At 53.6% G+C, this 24,617-nt stretch overlaps 10 protein-coding genes across 10 annotated transcripts; 3 read left to right on the top strand and 7 right to left on the bottom strand.

The window, feature by feature from the left end:
- Positions 1–620: 620 nt before the first annotated feature.
- Positions 621–1,017, bottom strand: AB675_4806 (uncharacterized protein; the record flags this gene model as incomplete). The annotated part of the gene is made up of 2 exons (XM_018144970.1): positions 621–707; positions 877–1,017. 2 exons carry the CDS (start codon positions 1,015–1,017, stop codon positions 621–623), a joined length of 228 nt encoding a protein of 75 aa, XP_017995594.1.
- Positions 1,018–2,502: 1,485 nt separating this feature from the next.
- AB675_4805 (uncharacterized protein) lies at positions 2,503–4,904 on the bottom strand (the record flags this gene model as incomplete). The annotated part of the gene is made up of 3 exons (XM_018144969.1): positions 2,503–2,691; positions 2,751–3,406; positions 4,196–4,904. 3 exons carry the CDS (start codon positions 4,902–4,904, stop codon positions 2,503–2,505), a joined length of 1,554 nt encoding a protein of 517 aa, XP_017995623.1.
- A 583-nt stretch (positions 4,905–5,487) lies between these two features.
- AB675_4804 (uncharacterized protein) lies at positions 5,488–6,384 on the top strand (the record flags this gene model as incomplete). The annotated part of the gene is made up of 1 exon (XM_018144968.1): positions 5,488–6,384. The coding sequence occupies one exon, from the start codon at positions 5,488–5,490 to the stop codon at positions 6,382–6,384; it is 897 nt and encodes a 298-aa protein (XP_017995581.1).
- A 461-nt stretch (positions 6,385–6,845) lies between these two features.
- AB675_4803 (Phosphatidylinositol 4,5-bisphosphate-binding protein SLM1) lies at positions 6,846–9,516 on the bottom strand (the record flags this gene model as incomplete). The annotated part of the gene is made up of 4 exons (XM_018144967.1): positions 6,846–8,052; positions 8,098–8,435; positions 8,483–8,970; positions 9,024–9,516. 4 exons carry the CDS (start codon positions 9,514–9,516, stop codon positions 6,846–6,848), a joined length of 2,526 nt encoding a protein of 841 aa, XP_017995574.1.
- A 1,389-nt stretch (positions 9,517–10,905) lies between these two features.
- Positions 10,906–11,706, bottom strand: AB675_4802 (NADH-ubiquinone oxido 21.3 kDa subunit; the record flags this gene model as incomplete). Its single annotated transcript, XM_018144966.1, has 4 exons — positions 10,906–11,030; positions 11,085–11,276; positions 11,328–11,447; positions 11,502–11,706. The coding sequence occupies 4 exons, from the start codon at positions 11,704–11,706 to the stop codon at positions 10,906–10,908; spliced, it is 642 nt and encodes a 213-aa protein (XP_017995622.1).
- A 2,513-nt stretch (positions 11,707–14,219) lies between these two features.
- Positions 14,220–16,592, top strand: AB675_4800 (Ubiquitin carboxyl-terminal hydrolase 2; the record flags this gene model as incomplete). Its single annotated transcript, XM_018144965.1, has 1 exon — positions 14,220–16,592. One exon carries the CDS (start codon positions 14,220–14,222, stop codon positions 16,590–16,592), a length of 2,373 nt encoding a protein of 790 aa, XP_017995610.1.
- A 1,066-nt stretch (positions 16,593–17,658) lies between these two features.
- AB675_4799 (Ureidoglycolate lyase) lies at positions 17,659–18,405 on the top strand (the record flags this gene model as incomplete). The annotated part of the gene is made up of 1 exon (XM_018144963.1): positions 17,659–18,405. One exon carries the CDS (start codon positions 17,659–17,661, stop codon positions 18,403–18,405), a length of 747 nt encoding a protein of 248 aa, XP_017995547.1.
- Positions 18,406–18,722: 317 nt separating this feature from the next.
- AB675_4798 (uncharacterized protein) lies at positions 18,723–21,539 on the bottom strand (the record flags this gene model as incomplete). The annotated part of the gene is made up of 6 exons (XM_018144962.1): positions 18,723–18,777; positions 18,990–19,333; positions 19,383–19,564; positions 20,819–20,858; positions 20,911–21,238; positions 21,289–21,539. 6 exons carry the CDS (start codon positions 21,537–21,539, stop codon positions 18,723–18,725), a joined length of 1,200 nt encoding a protein of 399 aa, XP_017995603.1.
- Positions 21,540–22,220: 681 nt separating this feature from the next.
- Positions 22,221–22,955, bottom strand: AB675_4797 (uncharacterized protein; the record flags this gene model as incomplete). Its single annotated transcript, XM_018144961.1, has 1 exon — positions 22,221–22,955. One exon carries the CDS (start codon positions 22,953–22,955, stop codon positions 22,221–22,223), a length of 735 nt encoding a protein of 244 aa, XP_017995604.1.
- A 792-nt stretch (positions 22,956–23,747) lies between these two features.
- AB675_4796 (uncharacterized protein) lies at positions 23,748–24,614 on the bottom strand (the record flags this gene model as incomplete). Its single annotated transcript, XM_018144960.1, has 2 exons — positions 23,748–23,888; positions 23,946–24,614. 2 exons carry the CDS (start codon positions 24,612–24,614, stop codon positions 23,748–23,750), a joined length of 810 nt encoding a protein of 269 aa, XP_017995616.1.
- Between the last annotated feature and the right edge of the window lie 3 nt (positions 24,615–24,617).

Below are 24,617 nucleotides of genomic sequence, written 5' to 3'. Positions count from 1 at the left end.
CAACGGCAAACACATCAATATCGTGGTCAGGGTGTGGCTTCGGCCACCTCTCCTTGGACACTGTCCCCTCGTGCGAAGATCCTAGTTCGATTCTGGGTGCTGCTACGTCTTCTTTCTCTTTTTTCTGCGCTTTTGAGAGTAGGTTGTGTTGACCTGCTACGACGGATTATTCACTATACCTACTGCCGTGGGTGACTGGCTCTCACAAATTTATATATAGTCGCATCTCTCGAGATCTGCTCAGCGAACTGAATCAGAAGAATACCTTCAACAGATAATTTTCAGCAGCATGGCACCAATGGCAAACACATCGAGAGGCAGGGCTGTGGCTACGGGCCACGTCAGGGTAAAATCCTCGTTTGGAGATCCTAGTTCGATTCTGGGTGCTGCTACTCTCATTGCTTTTTGCATTTCTGGGGAGTGTCCCAGTATTCACAGCTTCGACGAACTGACAACGACTCCGAACAACAGTCTACTGAGTACAAAACAGCATTGACCCCAACAAATGCACATCACAGGCCGCAACGTGCCCCCGCAACTACTCGAATCCGCTCACCAACGAACCAAGCCAGCACCAACCACTCGTACCTCACCCCGGAAGCCGGCTCTCCTTTCCGAGCCTAGCATCCAATCGGGTTCCCGTTCCCATCCTTCAGCTCAACCCAAATATACCCGGACTGTGGCGTCCCATAACCGCCACACTCATACTACATCGCCAATAGGCCAAAGCGTCAGCTCGCGGTACAAGCACAGTAACTCGACAGTCATATCCATCATCATGAGTCTGAGACAAGAACCCCACAGAGGCGGACAGAAAGCATCAAACGAAGTAAGGCAGGATAGGAGAAAGGGGCTTTTCCCAACAGAAGCACGTACCTTTTTAAAGGTGCAGCCAGAGTCATTATCACACCTCTGAGCGCCACGGATGGCACCGGCGCAGTAGCCGTCCTTGAGGCAGGAGGCCATGACGGTCGTGCCGGAGAGGAGGGCGACGAGGGCGGTGGCGGAGATTTTCATGATGTTGCTTTAGAGAATGGGGTTGGTGATGTATTTGTGGTGAAGGCCTGTTGTCTGGCTGGCTGAGTTTGATTTTTGAGTCGAATGCTTTTGGCTTTGCTGGTGGAAAGTTGCGGTTCAGAGAAGGAGATGGCTGAGGAGGTATTTATACACCAGCTGCCTACGCCTGCTCACACTGGAGGGTGCTTGCGCGCCGATGACATGCCGTCTCGATTCAGACGTATCCGACAACAAGCTCGATGCCTTGGATTCAGCAGGACAGGGGAGTTTCTCTCTGGTGAGCTTGATGCAAGTTCATGAAGCCGGATAAAATCGCATCCTCGAAGCGGAGGATCGAGAAGGGTAATAGACACACGCAAGAGACACTGCCGACGAGCCTGAGGCGCACAGTCACCTTTTGTGAGGACCGCTCTTGTGCTCCAGGGGAGTGTCCATGACAATCCCCGGACCACAAGAAGACCGGACTCGACATAAGAACAGTTTGACTTCTGCAGCCCCGTGCAACTGACGTCTATCTACGGATGATTGCTTGATGTCAGCACTGTGATCTGACAGCGCGTCGATGATGTCTTGCGGTTGACAGCCACCTCAGCACAGTCCTCCGCGTACATTAGGAGTAGACGGGGAGATCGGAGCATCTCCGGGTTTCGGGACGGGCGAAGACATTCAGCATTAGCCAGCAATCCGTGACACAAGTGCAATGTGGGGAATACCTGGGAAACAAATGGTGGTCCGTGCACCTTATATCCCATGGTTGCGTGCCCGGCTACAGGGATGCTGGGCTCTTGGGAGATCCGGGTCAGAAACCTGTAGAGCGATGCTCAGATTGACCGCTGCTGAAAGGAGTGCTAGAAGGATTACATTGCGCGCTGCGATTTTTGTCTGGGACTGAGCCTGGGAAAGGAGTCAATATGTCGACGATGTGAGGATAGCTACGGTCAGTGTTGGTTAGATCAAGCAGCTCAATCGAAGTATCACATCTTGGGCGATCAAAAACGTCGAGTTGTACGTAAGGAGCAACAAGCATGACTTACCACATCCCTGCAGGCCCCAGCTATGATCTCCAGTAGTGAGTGGAGCCACTATCTGTTGAGCCTCACCCCGCGGGGATCGGGACATCGCCGGGCTATTCAGAATAGTCCCCTGTGCATTCGAGCGCGTCGCCCGGCTAAAAGACGTATCAGCAGCGTAGCGGTTTTGCACCTACGAGCTTTCGCCCCGTCGGAGCCTCGAGATTGATGTAAACTGGTATGGGTGCGGTAGCTTTTCATGGAGAGACGTATCGCACGCACTGCAATTCGTGAATACGGATGCTAGTGTATACAATGACTGTCAGCTCGAACTGAGAACTTGGTACCCAACTGGAAAGGAGCGAGCTCAATGCAAGCATTCCTCCGTGGAGCTCCAAACCCATTGACAACGGGGAGGGCGGACTGTGTGCTGAGACGCCACAGGAGTCCTTGAAAGCCAGACTGCAGGAGAAGCCTATGGATTGCGTGACCGATCCCATTTCAGCTCTTTCAGGGGCACATCCTTATGTTCGCCATCCTTGTTGATAGTGATAACCCCTTCATCGCTGGTGGCGATCAGCCGCCAGTACTGATCGATCGACATTGTAGTTCTCAAATCGACGGGAATGCTGCTCTCGCCACCCCCGAGAGTGGCTCTCATGTACTTGGATATAATTAGCGGGACCATCAACAAGCACGGAAACTTCTATGCTGTGGACGTACCGTGGTATGCTGTTCTGTCGAACAAGTTTCGCATCCAGGGCCAGATGAGAGCGGCTCGTGGATGCACGTCCTAAGCCTGGCGTTGTATGTGACTTTGCGGATGTCATGCGTCTTACGGCTCGCCTCCTTGCGCAATCTGCTGACCAAAGCCTCAAGACAGAGCTTGAAAACGCGCAGCGGATGCTCATGGATCGTCCGGTCATCCATGATCTGCAACAGATCGTCAATATTAAAGCCAGTAGTAAACTTCCATATTCCGTGAACATCCATGACCGGCACTGCATAATCGTCAGAGATGATAAGATGTTGCAAGGCAGGGAAGGCGAGCGGCACAGCTGGGAAGAGCCTTTCGCCGAGCATCCAATAGTTCTCTTTGATGTACGGGTCGATAAAGTCGTCATACACTGGCATGGGGTAGTTGCGGATGTGCAGCGTCCTCAGACGACTCCATAGTGGCGCTGATATATCCGGAAAGCTACCAAACTCATCCACAGCGCAATCGAACGTGACTTTGTCGAAGAAGAGTGGCAATGCCTCTTGACGGATTTCTCGACATAGCTGCAAGATTGACAGCGCGTTCGACTTGGGCGTTATGTGATTGTTCGTGTACCTTGAGATAATCTCGGCAGGGATGCGTCTAACGAGGATCTTTTCGTCTGAGATGATGTTTAAAGCGCAGCGTCCGACACCAAAATTTTGTCTTCGAAGACAAAGGCCCAAATTAGTAGCCGGACTTCGGCAGGAAAGACGTCGACGAAGGCGAGACCTCTGACGGATGGGATTGATTCTGGCATGGTTTCAACGTGCAGCTGATCACGCGGTATTGTGCATCGGATTGACCATTGGATGTTTGGTCAGTCGAAAGGTGCAACGAAGGCAGCCGGAGAATCAATTTTGCGAAGTCAGGAGGTTCCAAAATTGCAGGCAAGCGATGCTGTCACTGCACAAGGCAGTAGCAAGGTAACCGCCAAGACCCATTCCGCAATGCGCTTTCCGTGAACCAGTTTAGATCCAGCAGGCAGTCACTGGACGACTGTCACAGTGGTGGCGATTGCGCACGATCGAGCATCCCTTACAACGCGGCGAGATGGTTGCACTTTAACGTGCTTAGATCGATTAGATGCATGTTTGCCAGGCAGGAGTCAATGGGCTTTCTGAGCTAGTCATTGAGCCAATGCATTGCCATATTGTCGTAATGAATGGTTCCGGCGCACTCAAGAGCTTAGCACCCATCATAGTGCTCCACAAGCTTCGATAGGTCGGAAAGCGTGGACGAATTCCAAGTATGTTGCACGTCAATAAGTGCTTCTGTTCTCTGACTGAGCGTTAAATCACAGGTCAAGCCAGTCTAGGCGCATAGCGAATGCATATCGGACTGCTGTCCATAGCCATCAGATCCGCAAAAGAGCACCTCGTGCTCCTTGCCTCATCCGCAGTCCGATCACGCAAGCCAGCCAGGCGAAACTCCGTCCCGTCATCAGAGGTGATGTTCTTCTCGCCGGTCACCACATTGACACGATAGGTCAAGAACCGGACCTCATCCGGCTGTACAGCGCGTGTGCCACGCAGCAGATTCAAATCAATGTAGCTGTCGCCAAATTCCTGCAAATTAACAGGACCAAATGCGGTCTGGCTTCTGGGCAGATCTATTCGCCCCTGTATATGCACCCCTGGCCGCCAGCAGCCAGCATACTTCTCGATCGTCTCTCTCAGAGCCTCGCCGATAAGGTACGACGACTGGTCAAAGAAAGTATTGATATAAGTCTGATGCTCAATCAGCTGCAACAGCCGCGTCCTCAGCTTCGGGTTCCGCACAAGGTTCTCAAAGGTGCCATAACCGCGTAAACTCGCCGCATGAACGTCGGGAAGAATGACACGCAACGTCGAGAGCTTCGGAAATCGCGCAAGCAAGTGCTCGGTTGACTCAAGCAAGCCATCTTGCCGTGAAGTCTGCCTTATAACAACGTGGCGTCTGCTCACTGTGTCGAAGAAAGGGTGCCCAATGGGAATGTTGATTAGTTCATTGAAGTCGAAGTAGTGCGTGCCGCCTTGCTTGAGTAGTGACAGTGACTCCTCGCGGCAGAGACGGCAGGTACGTGTGATGGCGGTGGCCAGGGCGAAGGTACCAGGTTGCTGGCCGCGACCGTCTGTCATTGTGCATTCACAGGCTCCGTCATCTAGGTGGCAGTGACTCGGGATCAGGCCAAGTGAGCCTTTGGAGCTCAAGTGTGCGACCGGGTAGTGCCATATGACGCGGAAATCATGGAAGACTGTTCTATAGATCGCGGCTCGAATTTCGAAAGGTAGACTGAGTAGGCTAGCGCCAGATCTGACCACGCCAACAGCCTCCGATGGCGCCAGCATAAAGTAATTGGCGTGCTACTGCTACGGTCTGCCTTGACTCTCGTGGCACGTCAGACAAGGTTCGTTGATGACGTGAAGCAGGGCAATATCTACCCAAGTACGTCGAAGGACCTGTCTGACAGGGGGTTCCTTATTCCAGCTAAGGCAAGTCACCTTCCCAAAACAGACTTCCATCTGGTCAGCAACACACCACAACGCCACGGGGGAGATTTTCGCACTTGTAGCTTTTCGCCCGCCGTACAACCTTCGAGTCGCGTCTTCGGGCGTGCCTATGATCGCGTCAAAACACCGGCACTCACACTTTGGCAGCAATGAACACGCTACGACGGTACTGACACCACCCAACCCGCCCGAGCACACAATCTTCGAAACCATGCCAGCTCAGCGGAACGACTATCCCCGCCTCTCCCCCAGAACCCTCTCCATCCCCGCCTCGCGCGTCCGCAAATCCTGGAAACCCCTCCCCACCAACACGCAAGACCGCATCAAGACCCTCCTCCTCGCCATACAGTCCGAGCCACTCGCCTCGCTACAAGACGAAGGACCGGCTCACAAGAGGCGCCGCGGAAATGCTACCTGGAAACTACCCTCTACGGTGGAAGACGATGACTACACCACCGCGACCACCAAACTTATCACGAATTTGACCAAGGCGGTTCCGAAAATGACGTTCCCTCCACCACGATCCTCCTCGGCCCGCAACAGCCGCAAAACCTCGTCAATAGCCCAACAGCAACCCTCAGACATCGACTTCTCCCTAGAAGCAACCCTCAACCGCACTCAAACCCTCCAGCACCAACTTACACAAGCAACACAATCCGCAAAGCTGCTGCGCATGCAGATCCGGCGTGAGGAGGCTGACCTCAGACGCGATCGGGCGGAGCTGAGCACGTTGGAGACGAACTCGCGTGCAGCGGAGACGGAGGGGCGGAGGCAGGAGCGTGAGGGACGTGTTCACCCACTCGCTCGCGATGTCGACGACGAGGAGAGCAAGGCAGAAAATACGGATGACGACAACGATGAAGGGATTCACGCACAAGCGAACACAGCGCGGTCACGCACGAAAGATGCGATCGATGGGTCGGAACTATTGTTGGGGAGCGAGGAGGTCGAAGCGGACGCAGACCTACAAGCTCTGACGAAAGGACTCCGCACCCACCTAGCGAGCATGCGCACCAACACGCAGAGTCTGGGCCGTGTGCGCAAAGAGCTGCGACGGGCGAAGCGCGAGGTCGTTTTGTGGGGCTTGAGAGAGGGTGTCGCCGTCTGACAAGGCAAGGCAAGGCAAGGGGAGCTAAAGTGAAGAGGAAATGGGAGAGTCGTAATTGGTGTGGCCAAAGGAAGACTTGTTCAAAGGGCTTGACAAGCGAGTCTCGACAAGTGGTCACGAGAAACTACTGTCCATAGGGGCTGACGATGATGCCGTTGCGCGTGGTCAAGACAGCAGAACTAAGTACAATTTCTGATCAGCATCAAGCTCCGCCGCTGTACACTAAGACGACTGTGGTATCTTGCTCCCCAAAAGCCGTGTCCAGATGCAAGACAAAAGCAAACATTATCCAGTCGAGGCGTGCCCTGTGCCATCACGGCGCTCAAAAGCAGATTGGCCCGTGCCTCTATCAATCGTGTGGCAACTGTGGACGTTTGCCGGGACGTTCTCTTTACCACTTGACATCAAATTCTCAAACCATTACCAACGATAATGTTCACATGCACGCAAATGTTCCTTGATCACGACGCCCGTCGTGGGAACTCACCCGGCATGTGCAGGTCGCTGATTGTGCTCACGCTCTTAGCTGTAGGCTGCTTCCCGAATGCTGGCCTGCTGCTGCTGTACTCCGTGGGCGCCGTGTCCTGAGTGCTGACAGTCGACAGATCGTTGTTCGAGCTCGCAGTCGGGGCAAAGCTAGATGCGCCTGCATTACCAGACGATCTTGCAGTGTTAATGCCACTGGTTTCGGTGACGACGGGGATCGGGGCAGACGAGGTGCCGTACTCTGGGACAGCACTTGCGCCATCCATCTGGCGCTCGACGTTATCGATGTTTTCGACAATGGGGCGGTCATTCTTTTCGGCATAGTGGTGTGCAACACCAGCACCGACGGCGGCACCACCTGCACCTGCCGCAATAGGAGCCATCCAGTCGCCGTATTGCGATTGATTGCCTGGGATGGCGCCGACTGAAGTTGGGACCACATTAGGATGAACACCTGGAGTGTAGTGCTGTCCAGCTGGAGCACCTGAGATCGGACCTGGCTGAGGAAGCTCAGGGTGCCTCTCCTCAGTATTGCTGAATGGAATGGCACTGCCTGGCAGGGTAGCTGCATTGGCTATTGCGTCTCGATCGCGGTCCGAGAGATTGCCCTCACTACTCGGCGAAACCGGTGCTTGTAAGCCTCGCTGCACGTTGAGATCAGATGGGAAGCGCCCACCTGGTGACGGTCGCTGTGCCGGAGGTCGCCAGCCTGCCTCAGATCGTGCATCCTCTGCGAGGAGTCCCGCACCCAAGCCCTCTGCTACTGAATTGCCTCGAATCGATTGTTCTCCAGCGAATGCCTGTCGGTCAGCTTCATCATCTTCCATGGCGTCGGCCGAGCTTGTGATGCTGGGCGCCTTCATGCTGCTGCCTGAGAAAGTGCGTGCATGAGAGCGGCGGACAAAGTCGTTGCGTGCCTCTCCAGTCTTTTCTGTCAGCTCCTTCAGGTCGGAAAACCACGCCTGCATGGTGTCGTATGTCTCAGCCCGGAAGACCCAAGAATGACCGCGATGCATAGAACCGCTCTGGCGTCCCTTGAGCATGAACTTGTGAGATGATGAACCCGGCTCTGATTGGGAACCCAGCTTCTGTTCGGGCAAGTATAGCGACATGACAGGCGACTGGGTCGACAAGCGATCCGCAGATTTGAATTCATGTAGGTGGGTTGGAGACAGGATGTACCTAGACTCGTTAGAGCAGGAATAGGAGACAAGGAAATAGACTTACCATCCAGGAGTATAGTTCTTGAGATACTTGCTCTTCCGCTCCAGCATGCCACTTCTGACCTCTAGAGCAGCAGGGTGATCTTTGCCGGGATAGGTGATGTGCTCGATGTTGCGAACAGGGTTCCTAGGATCAACCATTTGGTTGTTGTTGGTAACGAAGGTGTCCCACTCCATGTCCTTAGCGATGGTCAACGGACCCTCACGAAGCTTCTCAGCTGTGTCGTACGAAGCATCAGCCTCTCGTCGCATAATTCCTGCTAGAACGGTGTATGCTTTCTGGATCTCGCCAACGACAATCGACTCTAGTTCACGACCAGAGGCTTCCAGGTTCAGGTACGCCTGTGATCTGTCAGTATGATCCAGCCGTGAGGATGTTCCAGACTTACGCGGTGCAGATAGTTCTCCTCTTCGATCTGCTTGTTCAGCTGACGCTCGACACCCAATTTGATGATATACGGATCGCCTTTCCCAGATGTCGCACCAGCATCGTGATCGACCTGGCCCAGTGCCTCCTGATAGGCCTTCACAGCTCGTTTGGTCACATCCTGCTCCTTGTCGACAGAGTTCTTGAAGTCGCCAGAGAGGCCTTTGATCTCCTTGATCTTCTGCTGTAGATCGCTTCGCAGACCAGTCAACTGGATGATGACTTCGTTCTCGAGGTCTCTAGCTTTGTTCGACTCAGCGGCGGCCTGCTTGTGGAAATCGCCTAGTATTATGTTGGCATCGCCGAGTCCGCCACTTGTCAAGAAGTTGGAGGGTATCGTGGTGTTGTTGATGACGTTGGACGCTGACAGCAACGTCTTCGCTCTGACTTCGTAGGACTTGTGCAGGTCGCGGAAGTAGTTGATTAAATCCTTGAGCACTTTTCGCCAGGCTATGAACTGTTAGCTGAGAACGATTTATAATGATATTTGGAGCGTATCATACCTTGAAATCTGGTCGCAAGAAGCTCTGTGGGGTTACCGGACGTGGGAATAGGACAATAGAAAGCGCTATTGCTCTCTTCCGTTTCGTACTTCTCCTTCTCGCCCAGCTTCATGCTGCGCACGGAGCCAGCGTAACTGCTCTTGCGGCTTCCACTCCTGTTCAATGCACTGCCACGAAGCGAGGCCTTCTTCTTCAGCGTACCACTGCGAGACGGTGTGGTCTTGGACAATTGTGAGGCACTCCGCTGCAAGCCGGACCGTTCGGTACCAGGCACAGACGCCAGGTCGTCGTGGAAGCCCTCATTTTGTGAGAGGGCGGAGACTGGACGAGGAGCGCCTGCTGCGCCGTTCTCGAGACCGGTCGCTCCGGGCGCAGCGGAGCCAGTGTACGATACAGGTCGAGAGCCCGATTGCAGGTAGGGTGGTTGTGAAGTTCGGTCGAGTTCAGTGACTGGAGCGTAGATGCCCGATGCAGGAGTTTGCGGCCGGGACATATTGGAAGTTGCTATTTGGTGCCGGGCCGCTATGTGGCAGGTACGGGTGTGAGGATAAGATATTGGTGATTTTGCGGGACACTATCGCACTACGCACATGCTCGCTCAGCTGTGATATCCGACACCAAAGTAGCTAGTGCGTCTGATGCTCTGGATAGAGATACAGACAAAGAAAAGCAGCCTGGTGACTGTGTGAGGAGCCTACTGCAAGCTCCAACAACAGGTGAGCAAGGTAGCTGAGCCGAGCAGCAGCAGGTGTCGTGTGAAGAGAGTTGTGAAGAGGTTGTCAAGGTGGTTCAGGCGGTGCGCTGTCCCGATGAAGCAGGGGAATAACAAGATCTACGGAGCACAAGAGTGCATGACGTCGGCCCTATTGATTTTCCCCATCATCTCATCTTATTTCTCCTCCTAATCTGCCACAGACAACTCGACTCCTCGAATCCAGTCGGCATTGTCGGCAGTGAGCTTGAGAGTTTCTGCTTTTTACTTTCAGCTAGTTGCCGTTGCCAAATGCTCTGCCAGGAATCTGTTCTGCAGTAGTAGTCAGCTGTAGCAGGCAGGACCGGGCTGGACCTCGATAGGTGGGATGCAACCCCAGGATTCGAGGCGCGCCTCTGCCGGCCACGGCGGATCTGCCTCGAGTCTTCGTGTTCATCATGACTGCTACTGCTACGGAAATGCTAACACTGGCAATAATTCTGGGCGGCACACCGTTCCTTAGCGATCATCGCGGTCCAATCTTGCGTTGGTCATACCTGAGCCATGTTGCATAAGCCCAGACCTAGAGCTCGTTAAGTTATCGGTCACCTGCACACTATGCATGCGCGGCGGTATACTACGGTGAGGCACCTTCATAGCTCGAGCTTTGACGTCGTTGCACAACTTTGACATGTGCTTCAACAGCAGCTCTCAAGGTGAAATATAACAGCAATGGCAGGCTGGGTGCAATTTTCAGATTATCGTGCGAGGGTCTCTCATCTCCCACACGTGTAGTTCAGCCGATGGCTTATGAAGACACACCGCATGCACTCGAGTCGAGCTAAGCTAGTCAGAGCTCTGCTGACTACGACGCCGTGATAAGGCATCGAGTCGATTCAAGCGTGCCCACCGGCTCCTGAGGCGCCATCCGTGCTCCCGAGGACTGCCTTGGCATCGCCCTGCTGACTACATACCTTGTACTTGCCATACCATATGTGGGTGCCCGATGCACGTATTGATATATGAGTCGAGCATTTTGGCCTCTCTATTCGCAACAAAGTCAAAAGGAAATCGACGAGCGCGACATCATCCTGTGCAAGTTCGTTGAAGTCATGCAGATGCCTCGAATTTGTGAGTGCTACGTGTACATGTTCTGCGAAACCATGCAGTATTGAGGGCCCTCTCGTCACCTCATAGTGCGCTCGTCTCGATACCTGCAGCCTTCTTACGCTCGTAGTAAGGTGGCTGGACCTCGATACCGTAGTTATCCTTCAATCTCTGAGCTCTCCGCTCCTCATAGCCCTCTCCGTAGAAGCCTAGGAACATCAGTCAGTAACCACAGCCCAGCAGGTCGATCAGGCAATTCGTACCTCGACCTTCTCCAATCTCATTGATCAATTCCTGGTATGGTCGCCTATACCGCCGTCTATGCACCTCCTTGTACTCAATCCGCTCCTCCGCCGACATGCCTATCGAAAAGACCCGACCCTGTGCTACGGTCAAGACCCCAAAGACGGCCGCTCCGAACAATCCCCTGCCAAGGACGGCGGGAAAGGTGCGTTCTGCCTTGCGTCAGATTACAAATCCTCCATGACAATGAATGAAGGACATACTCTTCAGCCCAAGCAGAGCACCTGCAGAGAAACCACCCGCAACTGCACTCCAGTGGTCGTCTTTCTGCCGCAGGTTCGCCGTCGCTGTTCGTGTGAACGCATATACTGCTCCAGCACCAGCTAGAAAGCAGTCAGTATGTGTGTCGATCCAAGCCAGTGGTGCTGGTGTCTCACCTGCCCACGCCGTTGTGCTGCCGAATGTTGTAAACACCCCAAACGCGCCCAACTGCCTCCTCGCCAGGGTGGTCTGGACAGTCGCAATAAAAAGCCCTGCAGTACCCGTCCTGAGAGATGTGCTCCATGTCTTCGCAATAGCGTCCTTTGGCTCGTAGGTGGGCTCGTCGTCGGGCGGCTCGCCCATCTCTACAGGGTCGGCCATAGCGTCTCCGAAGCCGCTAACGGAGTGACGATGGGCTTAGGTCATGAGATGTGAGGTTAACAACCCGCTATGGGCAGTAGCAGAATGCCGTGGGCGCCGCTCAGAACGTGTAGATGGGTCGATTGATCTCAACGGTAAATGATGAAGCTCCGAGTTCAATGCTGCGGGATTGGTTCTCCGAGCTTGGCTGACCTGGAGATAGAGGACTTAGGGTCGGCTGAGTGACGAAGCATGAGCAGTGGCGGCGCTTGAATCACCGGCGCAGTCCATCAGTGCAAGGCAAATGCTGCCCAGGCATTCACCTCGACGACAACATGTCTACAGCATAGCTCTTTTGCTTGTGCACACCGGAGTGGCGACCGGCAGCGTTGTGTTTTGTACATTACATTCTTCGAACCATTCTCACACTCGGGTCCCTAGCTAGACTTCGCCTTCCAAGAACGTCGTAATTTCGCTGCCTGTACCTCACTTGTGGTCTTATTCTAGCCTGCTGTCGCTTCTATTTAGGAAGCGACCATTGATCAGTCTTCATTCGGCCCTGTAGCTAGACATAGCTCTTTCCCGTCCGAGTCCACGAGGATCTGTTGTCAACAGAGCCTACGCTCATCCGATCAATTGCTTAGATCTGCATATGGCTGGAGTTCAGGCGCATATGAAGTCGTTCTATCCGTTGCATGGTTCAGGTATGCTCATAGGATCAACGGGAAGCCTTCAGCTCTAATGATGGTCACAGGACGATGCTCACCTGCACTACTCGAAGACCTCACCCTCCATAGCCCTGCCTTTGTCCGTCGAATACAGCCAGGATACGACATCCTGCGTGACACTCCGATCAACTTTACTCAGGGTCCCGGACCTCTCAGCGCTTTCCTGCATCCACAAACCTGCCGTCATGAGTTCCTACTGAAACCGCGGCAGAGCCTATTACCAGCAGTGGATGAGCGACCCAACGCGGAAACCACTTGGAGTTTGGCAGCAATTTGTGGGAGATGCCGGATACATCTGCATCTGAAGCTAGACTATTCCCACGACTGGCAACAGGGCCCGTGTCCGAATGCCGAATATCCTTTGCACCACTTCATTCGAGCAGCATGGCGGGAAGGCGCAGAGACGAGGCTTTGGGAGCAGACCATGCTTGGGAGTGCGGCAGACATAGTCGTCTATCAGTGCTCCGCTCCATCCTGTTCAGCCATTCTGACAGCTCGGTACACGCCTCAGCAGCTGAGTGATGACATGATGAGAACACTCACCGACCAAGAATTGCTGAAGCAGCGAACCGACGCGGCTTTCGCGGCCAACCCCGGGAATACACAAGGTCTAAGGGCACCCAGCGTCATTGATGTTCTGAGTGATCTGAGCATATACCTCTCCGACTCATCCAATACCAGTCAACAAAAGAAAAGACAGATTGGGATGACTAATCGCCGTTTCATCGTTCGCTTCGGTCCAGGTGGCGACGCCTGTAAGGATCTGCTGGAATTCCTACGGTTCAGACGTGATGAGGTGAACGGGTGCTGGCACGTACCTGACCCTATAACTGATGCGGTCCCTGTACAGAGTCCTGTGGGCATGTTCCTGGACGATGTCCAGCACGAACTCCTGGCTCTAATGATGGGCCGTCCAGCAGAGGAGATAGCAGCGTGGAAACAAGTGAACACAAGCGGAGTTGTTGTCACAACTGCTGCTAAGGAGATGCAACGACTGTTGTCTGCGCAGGACTACGACACCGTCTTGTTCCACCGAGGCAAGCAACACGACCCAGCAGCAAGACCGAAGGCTTTCATTGGCTTGGGTATCGTGCCCGATGCAGCCGACCATCTCATCCGATATGCTTACCAGCGTCAAATTGCCCACGATCCGCCCAACATACCTATATACTTCGAAGCTTTGCGCGATGTTGCACTTGAGCGGCGGAGCGAAATACTACAGACTGAGGTCGGAGTCGAAGAATCTGTTGGTCGCTTTACTGCCTCTGCGCTAGAACAAGCACATACAGCCTTCGGCATCGGGCGACAAGATACTGTTGAAGATGAGACTCTGATCGGCATGTTCCATTCCAGACTGATGGACATGCCATCTCAGGAGACCGAATTGCGGCATCATCTACGAATTATTGGATCGTTTCGCGATAGCCACAAGATATCGGCAGTTGCGAACAACAGTAAGTTCAATCCCTTATTCTTCGCACTTGCACTGACCTCGAATCCAGCCATGGACACGCATGAGCAGGCGCTTCAATTTCTCGGCGCAGATGCAAGTGTGTCTGACGATCATATTCCTGCATTGTACGCGGTCAAAGTAAGCACAAACTCTCTTGTCTAGGAGCATTTTGTCGCTGTTGCTACAGAAACATACCTTTGTTGCACTGAATTTCTGCTGATGCAGAAGCCTTAGATTGCCGAAAGCAGTATTTTCACCGAGCAAGCCAGAAGGCAGTGCGTTTGATTGCAAACAACAGAAATAGCAGACTTTTAAGACGTTGGATGGATGCTGGCTACGTTGGAGACCTCAGCATGGATGCAGCAGAGGGTTACAAGGCGCTGAGCATCGACGACCGCCAGATTGACGACGAGTCCGTGCTTGCCGCGTTCATCGCAGCCACCGCCGATGCGTCCGAACAAGATGAATTCTGGCGGAAATGCCTCGAAGCGATTGCCCTGGAACGAGATAGCGCAACCCTCAAAGAGTACCTTCAAGGAATCACGTCCAGTACGAATGACGACCTTGGCTCCTCCACGCAACCTGTCGGCCTCGAGAACATCGGTAACACTTGCTACTTGAACAGCTTGCTGCAATTTCTCTTCACTTTGGTCGAGCTAAGACAGATTGTCCTAGATTTTGACCAATACAAAATGGAGGTGACGGAGGAGAATGTCAACAAGAAACAAGTCGGACAGCGGAAGATCAGCAAACGCGAGGTGCAAGCAGCCCAAGAGTTCGTCATAACTCTTGGTAAACTGTTCCAAGGCATGATACAGACGCCTAAGTCGACAATAAGGCCAGAGAAGGAGCTTGCACGGTTGACACTCGAGACCGAGAAGGCGAAGGAAGCACTGCGGCGACGGTCAACAATTAAGACTGATCGTCCAGACCTCAGCAACTTGGTCACGCCACCTGTACCAGCTTTGAATGCGTCGGAAGAGTCTTCAGCCGTCCCTCGCGAAGAGAGAGAAGGTGCTCCGCCGCCTAAGATGCCGGAAGCATCAGATGTCAGTATGGGCGACAGCACTCTGTCCGATATTGTTCAGACTCCTCCCAGCAGCAATTCTAGTGAGGCCACGCTCGTATCTCGCCCAACAACGCCTGACAGCTTCGTCGTTGAGCCTGAGTCTATTGAGAAACAGAGCGAGCTTCTGAATAACAAGGAAAACTTCTCACCCACAAAAACAGATATTTCGCCGAAACATGGCGATGTCGAGATGGTACACCCGGAGCCGTTACGCCCACAGTCTCCATCCAAAGTCAATGCCCAGGCAGGTGATCTTGCACAACACGAAGAGAATGTACAAGAGCCCATGCAATTCGCGCCGCCACCTGGAAAGCCTCCGCCAGTCCCGCCTCGCAGACCACTCGAGCCAAAAACCGACACACTGGAAGAGTATGCACGGCAACAAGATGTCAACGAAGTACTGGGACATTGCTTGTTCCAATTCTCATACGCTATTCAAGGGACTGGCACAGAGGCGTCCGGGGAACAGAAGGACAAGGTCCATGATATGTTCTTCGGCCAGTACGCGCGCCACACTGTTCGCGAAAACGAGCAGAAAGAATCTGTTGTGGTGGAGCCCTTCAATGCCGCCTTGGCCAGAATATCGCACAAGCCAAAGGATGTCTACGAAGCCCTTGAGTATGAATACGATCTAGCGGAACGCGAAGGCGCTTCGAAAGAGTACACATCAATAACGCGACTGCCACCAGTATTCAGTATTCTTCTGAGTCGACTGGTCTGGGACAAAGATGCGCAGCGAGCTGTGAAGCTTGACGACCATGTTGAACTGCCAGAAACCATCTTTCTGGACCGATTTCTCGAGGCAGAGCCCGATTCAGACCTCATGCAGCGCAGACGGCGAGCATGGTCAATGAAAGAAGAGCTGATACTCCTGAAGCAACGTCGAAGTCATCTGGAAGAGAAAGTGGCTAACGGCCGCGACATACCAACTGTGTTCACCGAAGCCAGAGCTGCTATCGAGTGCTTGCAAAGCAATTTGGATTTCGTCGGTCCGGAGGACAATCTGGAGGAGTTTGCAAGCAATCTGGGCACTACCGCGACTCTCCTTGGTGCTATTGGCGAAGACCTCGCTGCAGAGTCCTCCGCAGTCAACGATCGAATACAGCATCTCGAGCAGCAGCTGAAGGAGTTGTACGTCGATATGCGAAAGCACCCCTACCGGCTACATGCGGTCTTCTTCCACCGGGGCCTCGCCACAAGTGGCCACTACTGGGTTTACATCTACGACCACAAGCAGGAGCGCTGGCTCAAGTATAACGACGAGCGCGTGGACGTTGTGGGCAATCTGCAAGAGATCTTCGCTAAGACTGCAGGAGGAAGTCCCACGGCGCCTTACTTTCTGGTGTACATCGATGCCACCAAGCTCGATCTTGTCGAGACCGTCAAACGAGATATCGTTCACGACGAAGTGGACACAGCTGGCGCCGCTCTCACGGAAATTGAAGGCTGGCGGATGGAAGACGTTCAGCAGCATGGGCAGCCTCAAAGTCAAATACAGGCCCTGCCGCCGCCCGCGATCGGTCAGGAAATGGTTCAGATCAATGGCGCGGGCTCCAGCACCAATTGGAGGAATGCCGATCCCCGTGATCTCCCGGAATCGGCTACCTGGGATGACAGCCAACTTACTAGAAACAAGCCGGTTAACTGGAGCCAATAGGGAGGGCTTGATACATCGACTGGAGCTGACGAGAATCAATGTGGACAGGTTGTAGATGTGACGATGGAGGACTTGGAGAAGGCTGGGTGGTTGAAACGAGGCGAGTGAGCTGGGCAGGGCTCGGAGTACATATCGCTGAAGCGGAGCAAAGACCATGTTAGGCTCGAATGAGAGTCAGCACGTTCGATCGCAGCTATTCTCGTGGACTTTGTACGTGATTGCTCCCATACGGCGTGCGAGTAATTGCTATGGAAGCCCGTTGCACTGCGGGGAAGTAGCGGTGGGTGAGGATCGTCGAGAGTACAACGAAATCTTGGCGGTGATGTGGTGCGTTGCGGAACAGATGAAAGCCTATCTCAGGAAGGTCACCTACCGTATCTGGACACCATACAAATTTTCGCTCCTCCTCCCCAAGCTCAGACTTGACTGCACCAAGTTTCCCCCATGTCAAAAGCGAGGGAGTAGCACAACAATCGGGCGCCGAATATCTTCGAGGTCGGGGAGGGAGACAGAAGTGCAGCGTAAAGATCGTTTTACAACATCCTGGCACTCTCGCGTGACCGATAGAAGTCTTATAAGAGAAGCCAGCCTGCCGGGTCAAGCCCCCTCGCACTGCCTAGGGTCTCCCCCTCGCGACTGATAGAACTTGCGTTGGGGCAGGTGGGTTGCCTCTTTGGGATATCCCAGTAACGACGTGTCTACGAGCTGTGAGTCTCTACTTGTTCGTTCGAAAACATGGATACCGACCATGATCACTCTTGACATTGTTCCTCGAGCTTTCTGTATCTTAGAGTGGGCGCGCAAATAGGGGTCTTGATATTGCGTTACGTCGGCCACCCCCGCTGCCCTTGTGCCAAGATCTCGACATCGTTCTTCCTTTGTCTTCTGATGTCCTCGACAGCTGTCCTTGCTCACCCAACACAAATTCACCTCTCCAGTCCTGCTTCGAAATTGCTCAAGAGCCATCCTATTCGCACCAGTTGCCAGCCTGCGCCCAATTCTCTGCTCCAGTGAAGAGAAACAACTGTCTATCTAGCTACTTCATCTTCTACCGACGGCCAGCACAATGGACCTCCCCCAAATCCCGCTCCCAAACCCGCCACCCCTGATTCATCCAAAACCGTTTACACCCACAGGCTACGCCGCCTACGGCACCTGCATCACCTCTCCTCTCCCTCCCACGCTCCAATCCTACCCCTCCACCAGCAGCAATGGCACCGTTCCCCAACCCCGCTACCCAATCCACCAACCACAACCTGAACCCGCAAACTTCAACACCGCCCTCAAAACACCATCAATCTCCCCATTGATCAACAACTACGCCCACTCCTCCTCCCCCGGTACTGTCGTGCCGCAAATGTCAATGTTCAGCACGTTTCCCCGACGCCCTCCACCTGGTAAATCCACGAACGACTGGACGATCAGGATAACCCACCTCGAACGCCACCCCTACACCTCCCAAACATTCACCCCCCTCGGCCTTTCTCCCAATGACCCATCGACATACTACCTGGTCGTCTCCGCCCCAACCCTTCCCAACGCCACAATCTCAGGCGTGCGCAACCCGCCGGACCTCTCGCGGCTTGAGGCATTTGTAGCACGCGGCGACCAGGCAGTGACGTACGCGCCGGGGACGTGGCATGCGCCGATGATCGTGGTGGGCGAGAGGAGGGTGGATTTCGTGGTGGTGCAGTTTGCGAATGGGGTGGGTGGGGATGATTGTGAGATTGTTGAGTTGGGTGGTGGGGGTATGGAGGTCAATATTGAGGGAGCGAGTGGTTTGGGAAATAACGGAAGAAAGTCGAAGTTGTGAGCTTGGTACACGGAGATCAGTGTACCAAGCGATAGGGTGATAGTGCTGGCAGCTTCGTTCCCGCGAGAACGTCTACGATGGGGATTATCTCATATGGGCAGCCAGGTGATCTGATTGTCTACGAAGCACTGTCATTCAGCGTCGAACGGTCGCCTGTTCTGTCATTCGATGCCTTATTCGACCGAAGCTCTGCGAGAGACTCGTCTGCAGTATGACCAGCCAACATTGCTGGATTCAAGGCTCAACCATCGACGCCGCGCGCTGCTCGTTGCCATCTACCGACTGCCTCGGCCATGTTACTGAGGTTTGAGTTCTGGCTAGATCAACGGTTTGGATGCCCTGCTTACAGGTGACGCCTCATGGCGCTCAATTCTGCCCGACGATCAGATCGTATGTCGCCCTCATAATCTTCACTGTCCGAATCGTCGTCGTCCGATTCCTCGTCGTCCACATCCTCGCCGTCCGAATCGTCGTACGGATCTTTGTTGTTCGAGTCCTCGTCATCCGAGTCCTCAATGTTCGAGTCCTCGTCATCCGAGTCCTCATTGTTCGAGTCCTCCTCGTTCGAGTCCTCCTCGTCCGACTCCTCATCGTCCGAGTCCTCATCGTCCGAGTCCTCATCGTCGACGTCCTCACTTTCCGTGTTCTCATCGTCCGAGTCTCCGTCGTCCGCACCAGCATCCAAATTCTCATCGTCCGAGTCTTCGTCCTCCGGATCCTGGTTGTCTAGGTCCTGAGCATCGCGATTCGGGATGTTCGAATCATCAACCTCCAATCCCTCACCGCCTAAGTCACCACCCTCCGGTCCCTGGTCGTCCGGGGTATCTTTGACTGGACTGACTTCGTCGGGAGTCTCTCCGTCTGCAGTCTTCTTGTCTGCAGGACGACCGCTGATGATTGTACCGGTACGCCAGTCGACTTTCAAGACCTGCGACAACGTCAGTGCTGTAGGTTATACCGGAACAAAGGGTGCTCACAAATTGGGAAGCTGTACCCGCGGAGACGTTGAGATGAAGAATGATGTCCAGATCTGGCCTGGTGTTCGCGACGGGTCTGATGTCGTCCCACCATTTGTAGGGGGTATGTCGGAGCTCGAAGACGGCGCGAGCAAGCTCATCATCTTGGGTGAATTGGGTGGAGCTCAAGACTAGAGTGTACTCTGGCTCTGTCGTACAAGGTGGAGTTCTTGTAGGCTCGGGAAGTGATGAGGCCTAATCAGTGGAGAGAATCTGTGGACTACCACGCTGCCGAAATCCTGCATATATGATGGGGTGCCTTTCCAAGATTGGATGCATCCGAGATCGAGCATTACGAGCCGAAGAAAGACAGGCATGGCTTCACTGCGCGTAAGCTTGCTCGTCGTCAGAATTCCTGGAAGATTCTCCAGGCTGTACGCAGTGTCGCATGGCCAGGAGTGACCGTGTTTTGGCAGCAGGACCTCGCAATGGTCACAGTACGCCAGCAGCAGGCCGGAGCCATCAAAGAGCTGCTCGTACACCACAAGGCGGACCTCCTTTGGCAGGTCGAGGAATCGAAAAGGCTGCATTTCGACCGACATCCTGTGATCTGTCGGGGCAGAGAACCAGGTACTCGAGTTGATTGATGTAATAGGGTTTTTGGCTGCGAAGAAGGAAGTGGACGATGATTGGAAGAGATCTAGGTGCTGACTGCAGATTTCGAAGTCACAAAAGAAAGGTAAATATTCACAGTCGTGGCGCAACTTCACTTGGTCATAGATGACGCCTGTGAGATTTCGTCAACTGACGGTGCAAAGACACTGGCCTTGAAACGACGCCGGAGACAGGTGAGGTTGAGAGGGAGGCGAAGCTGTGAGATCGGAACATACAGGTGAGGGTAGGCCATGGAGGGATTCTGGGGTAATGGAATTCGTGTTTGTGTGAGTACCTACTAGTGTGTTTGTTTGAGACGGGCAGGAGCAAGACCTGACGGAGTCCAATGCGCTGCTCCTTGAGGCCTGACAATTCTGGTTCTACCTACGTGCGAGAATTGCAGCCCGATCGTGGGCATTCGGCCATCATTCCGCAGATACGGATAGGACCTGTCACGACTTACTCGCAGTACCAGATGTGATGCTTGACACTGCTTGCTCGCAACCTCACAGATCGACGAACCACTGGACCACTGGCCTGTGTCTATGGATTGCTCGAGACAGCGACAAAAAACCTCTCTTCTCAAGTTTATTGCCTGCGATGCTGTGGTAGGGAGTCGGCGCTAGGTGTAGCGAAGCGTCTACCTAGGACGCCATTGCCGACGGTCGTTCAGCATGCATCAGCTACGTCCATACTGTTTCGAACCTCGGTCGTCTGGATCCTCTACGCCCCAATGTGCGGCCTTTGGGCTGCCTCGTTGTCTCAGTCATTACTGATTGACCTCTATTCGGATACGAGAATACGGTCGATGATGGAGCCGGTACGCCAGTCAATCTTGACGATCTGCCGTGGTCATCAGAACGCAATTACGTCGATATTTTCGTGGGAGACTTACAACATTCGACCGTGGGTCCTCTTTTGGGATGAAAGCCGTATAGGCAGCGATCTGGAGGTCTGATTTAGTACCTGGAATGGCCGAGCCACAGTGCCAAGGTAGTAGATCACGCATGAATTCGACGATCTTGTCTGCGAGCTTGTCATCGGTGGTGGACAGGAAACCCGCATACATCGGTACGATGAGGTGGAGCGTCTGTAATTGCGCCAGGGAGGACAAAAGCTCGTGCAATTTCTCCCTGATCTGAGGCCGAGTGAAACCATCGACGGGATCTTGGAGGACCACGGTCTTAACATGCTTCATGACACGCTGAAGATACGTTGGCGGACTGAAGAAGGATTGGCATCCAAAATGGAGAGTCACAAGCGCTGAGAAGACAGGATCAGCTCGGTGCGCGTGAGCTTGCTAGCCATCAGAATTCCTGGAAGACTCTCCGTGCCGTACACGATACTGGTATCTAATGCTTGATTTGTGGCATCGTCTTGAATGCGGAACTTTCTCAGTTGATCGCGGCATTCTGAACAGTCGTCATCCATCAACACGGAGCCAGCGAAGAGATGTTCGTACACGACGAGGCGAACTTCTTTTGGAAGGTCGAGGAACCGAAAAGGCTGTATGTCGGTCGGCATTCTGAACTCAGTGATGGACCAGCTGCCGTGTGGGACCTAATGGGTATGAATGGATTGACGACAGCGAACGAGGAAGTGGGTGGTGGCTTATGAGAGGGGTCCTATCGTGAGTGCAGATGTTGATGTCAAAAGTAAAAATAGAGGGAAGCAAACGTTCACGGCGCGACTTCACTTTGTCCCCTGGCGCCCACAAATGATGGTCACCTGACGCTCCTACGGCACTGGTATGAGGTTTTGATCTCGGTACACGGCATGGAAAGCACATGTCATTGAGACAAAGCGGATGAGGTTTTTGCCATCATGAGAGTGTCCATCAGTGCAGAAGGATCAGAAGCAGAAGCCGATATCCCTTATGAAGCCCATCCGAAGCCTCGCGATGGACCGTCCTCAGTGCTCGATCTGTGCTTCAGGTGTTGACCTGCTGAAGCTTTTGGTCGCGGCACGACCTGCGACTGCCGATCACCCTTTCTCGTCCTTGATAATGCTTGCTGCTCCGTGCATACAATCTCCCTCAACTGCTCTGCCAGCTCAGCATACAGTCTACAGCTTGCTGAGAGGCCACCTATGACGATGTGTTCACGATAAGAAATCCGGTAGGACCCTCACTTCAGAGTCGATTTGGTACGGAGGTGGAAGTCGCTTATTGTTCGCCGCCAGTTCAGTAGGTTCAAGCAGCCTTACTCATAGATCGCTCGCCCGAGGCGGTTCGGGATGGCGGCTGATAATGGCCTGCGTACGGAAGTCGGCCTTTGCGATCTGAAGATGCTTGTCAATGATTGCCTTGCGCGAGAAGGGGAAACAGCAAGATCTTACATGTCCTGGGTGTCCGAGGAAGTGGCAATAGAGGAGTATCTCGATTTCTGGTCTGGAACTCGCTATAGCGAAAAGGTCCGGGCTGTCGTCCATTGCCCATTCGATGACGTCCCTTACTGCCTCCTCGTTGCTGATGTACGGCGGCCGCAAGATTGGGTTAATTACGGTGATCATCAGTGTGTGTAGGTCCGGATAACTCGCATGATCGAATCGATCAAGGTACCAATCCTCTATGTGAACAATCTTGACATGCTTCAGATCTGATGGGATGCGGTCCAGAGTTTCCTCGAAACAGCAAGAACCGATATCGAGAGACACCCATTGCTGCAAAGCAGACATCGCTTCGGCGTGTATGAGCTTGTTCGTCGCGAGAATCCCAAGAAGAGCTGGAGTGCTCTTAGACCTTCCCCATCCTCGAGCCTCGAGGTACTCGTGGGAACGACGAGCATCCTGACGTGGACCAGTATCTTCATCGATTATTTTGCAGATATCTTCACAAAATCCAACCTGCAGCACATAGCCTGCGAAAAGGTGTTCGTAGACCACAAGGCGAACCTCCTTTGGAAGGTCGAGAAACCGGAAGGGCTTCACGTCTGCCGACATCTCGAGGTGGGCGATTGAGTTGGTGTGCGAATTAATACGACGTCCGAGCAGATGGCTGCAAGAGAGGTTTGAACGACGGTCGAAGGACGTTTCATGAAGATGAACATTTTGAAGCGGGGAGAAGTTGTAAGACTACCTCTGATTATTTATGCCGCAACTTCACCTGTCAAGGTCGTCACGAGAAGTGACGTAAGGAGTCGCCGTCACCTAAGGCTGTGGTTGCACAGGCAACAAAGGGAGCTCAAGTGAAGTCAGGGTGGACCTCACCAAATGTCGATTGAGGTAGAGGTGGAGGCACGAAGATCTTCAATTGCAGATGCGTCAGAGGTAGAGTGAAGTGAGGGTGTCGTTTGCAAAGGCGAGAACGCATTTGTCCACAGCGCTGCTTGCCTACCGAAACACGAAAATGTCGGGGGGGGGGGGGGGGGGCGTCCGATGGTGCTATCATAAACCTGGGTTTGGGTTGCAGTCACTGCTGGTCGCTATAGAGGGTTGTCAAGCCAAGTCGCCGACGCAGATACAACAGCGTGTTCCCCCTGAAAACCGCAAATCTGGGTCATGGCAGGTGAGAAAAGTGTGGTCATTTGTGTCTGCCATGATTGCCATACCAGGGGGCGCGGATGACGTCCTGGCGAGGCAGAAACGTCCTCGCAGACGCCTGATAAGGCGACTGACTCCTTAGATCTTCATTCACCAGTGGGTTGGTCTGCGCAAAGACAGGCATCTGCTTCTTCCCCTGATAGATCGTCCGTACTTAATTCGTCCGGGCACGGCCAGGAGTAATCCTGAGTACTAGTGGCCATCTGGTATCAATTGGTCCCATTCAAAATGTTCTGGTCCAGCTTCTCGACCTTCCTTCTGCACCTTCTTTTTCCTTTCAGGTAGCGAGTGTCGGCTTATATTCGCTCTCCTCCCATAATCAACCTCGAAGAACTAGTCCGCAGGGTCAGCACGTCAGTGAAAGAAGTAGGAACCTTTGTGATAGCTCACCTTGCACCCCCTCCGCCGCAGCAGGTCCGGCTCGTAGTCGAAAAGGTCATCGACCAGGACTATGAGCATGTGCACGACGACTCGCAACTCGGGCCGTCGCTGTGTGAGGTCGTCAAGACACCACCTCAGCTCTGGACGCCAGACTTTGATGACAACCATTGCTTCTGATGCCAAAGTGCGATCAGTCCACGCATGTCTCTTCAATTGGATTGCCGGGCCCATAATGTGTGCCGTGCGAAACCCCTGCAAGAGCACAGCAACGTCGCCTTCGTACCTGGGTAGATAAAAACTGATGAGGACGCTGCGAATATGGCTCCGATATTCCGCTGGGATCCTCGGGATCAGACATTTTCCTTCTTTGAGACCTACAGATAGCAGAACACTCCGCCCGTATACAGGAAGCGCCTCGTCTCGAACAGTCTTGCTGACCAACAGCACGCCTGGGAATCTGTCTCGAAAGCCCTTCTCTCGATCGTTGTCGATTTGCAAAGACTCATACAGGTCGCGGCCGTACTCGTCACTGGCGGGCGCGGCTTCGTCCGAGGCTGCGGTTTTGTCGTCGATGGAAAGCTCTCTGTCGAACAGTATTGAACCGCGGAATGAATGGTCGTAGATGATCAAGCGCAGTTCTGCCGGCAAACCAAGCAGGCCCATCGTAGTTGTGTTCATCTT

This window comes from Cyphellophora attinorum, assembly GCF_001299255.1.
Source record: "Cyphellophora attinorum strain CBS 131958 chromosome Unknown Contig38, whole genome shotgun sequence".
Classification (NCBI taxonomy): domain Eukaryota; kingdom Fungi; phylum Ascomycota; class Eurotiomycetes; order Chaetothyriales; family Cyphellophoraceae; genus Cyphellophora; species Cyphellophora attinorum.
This window is presented reverse-complemented; position numbering and strand designations above follow the sequence as displayed.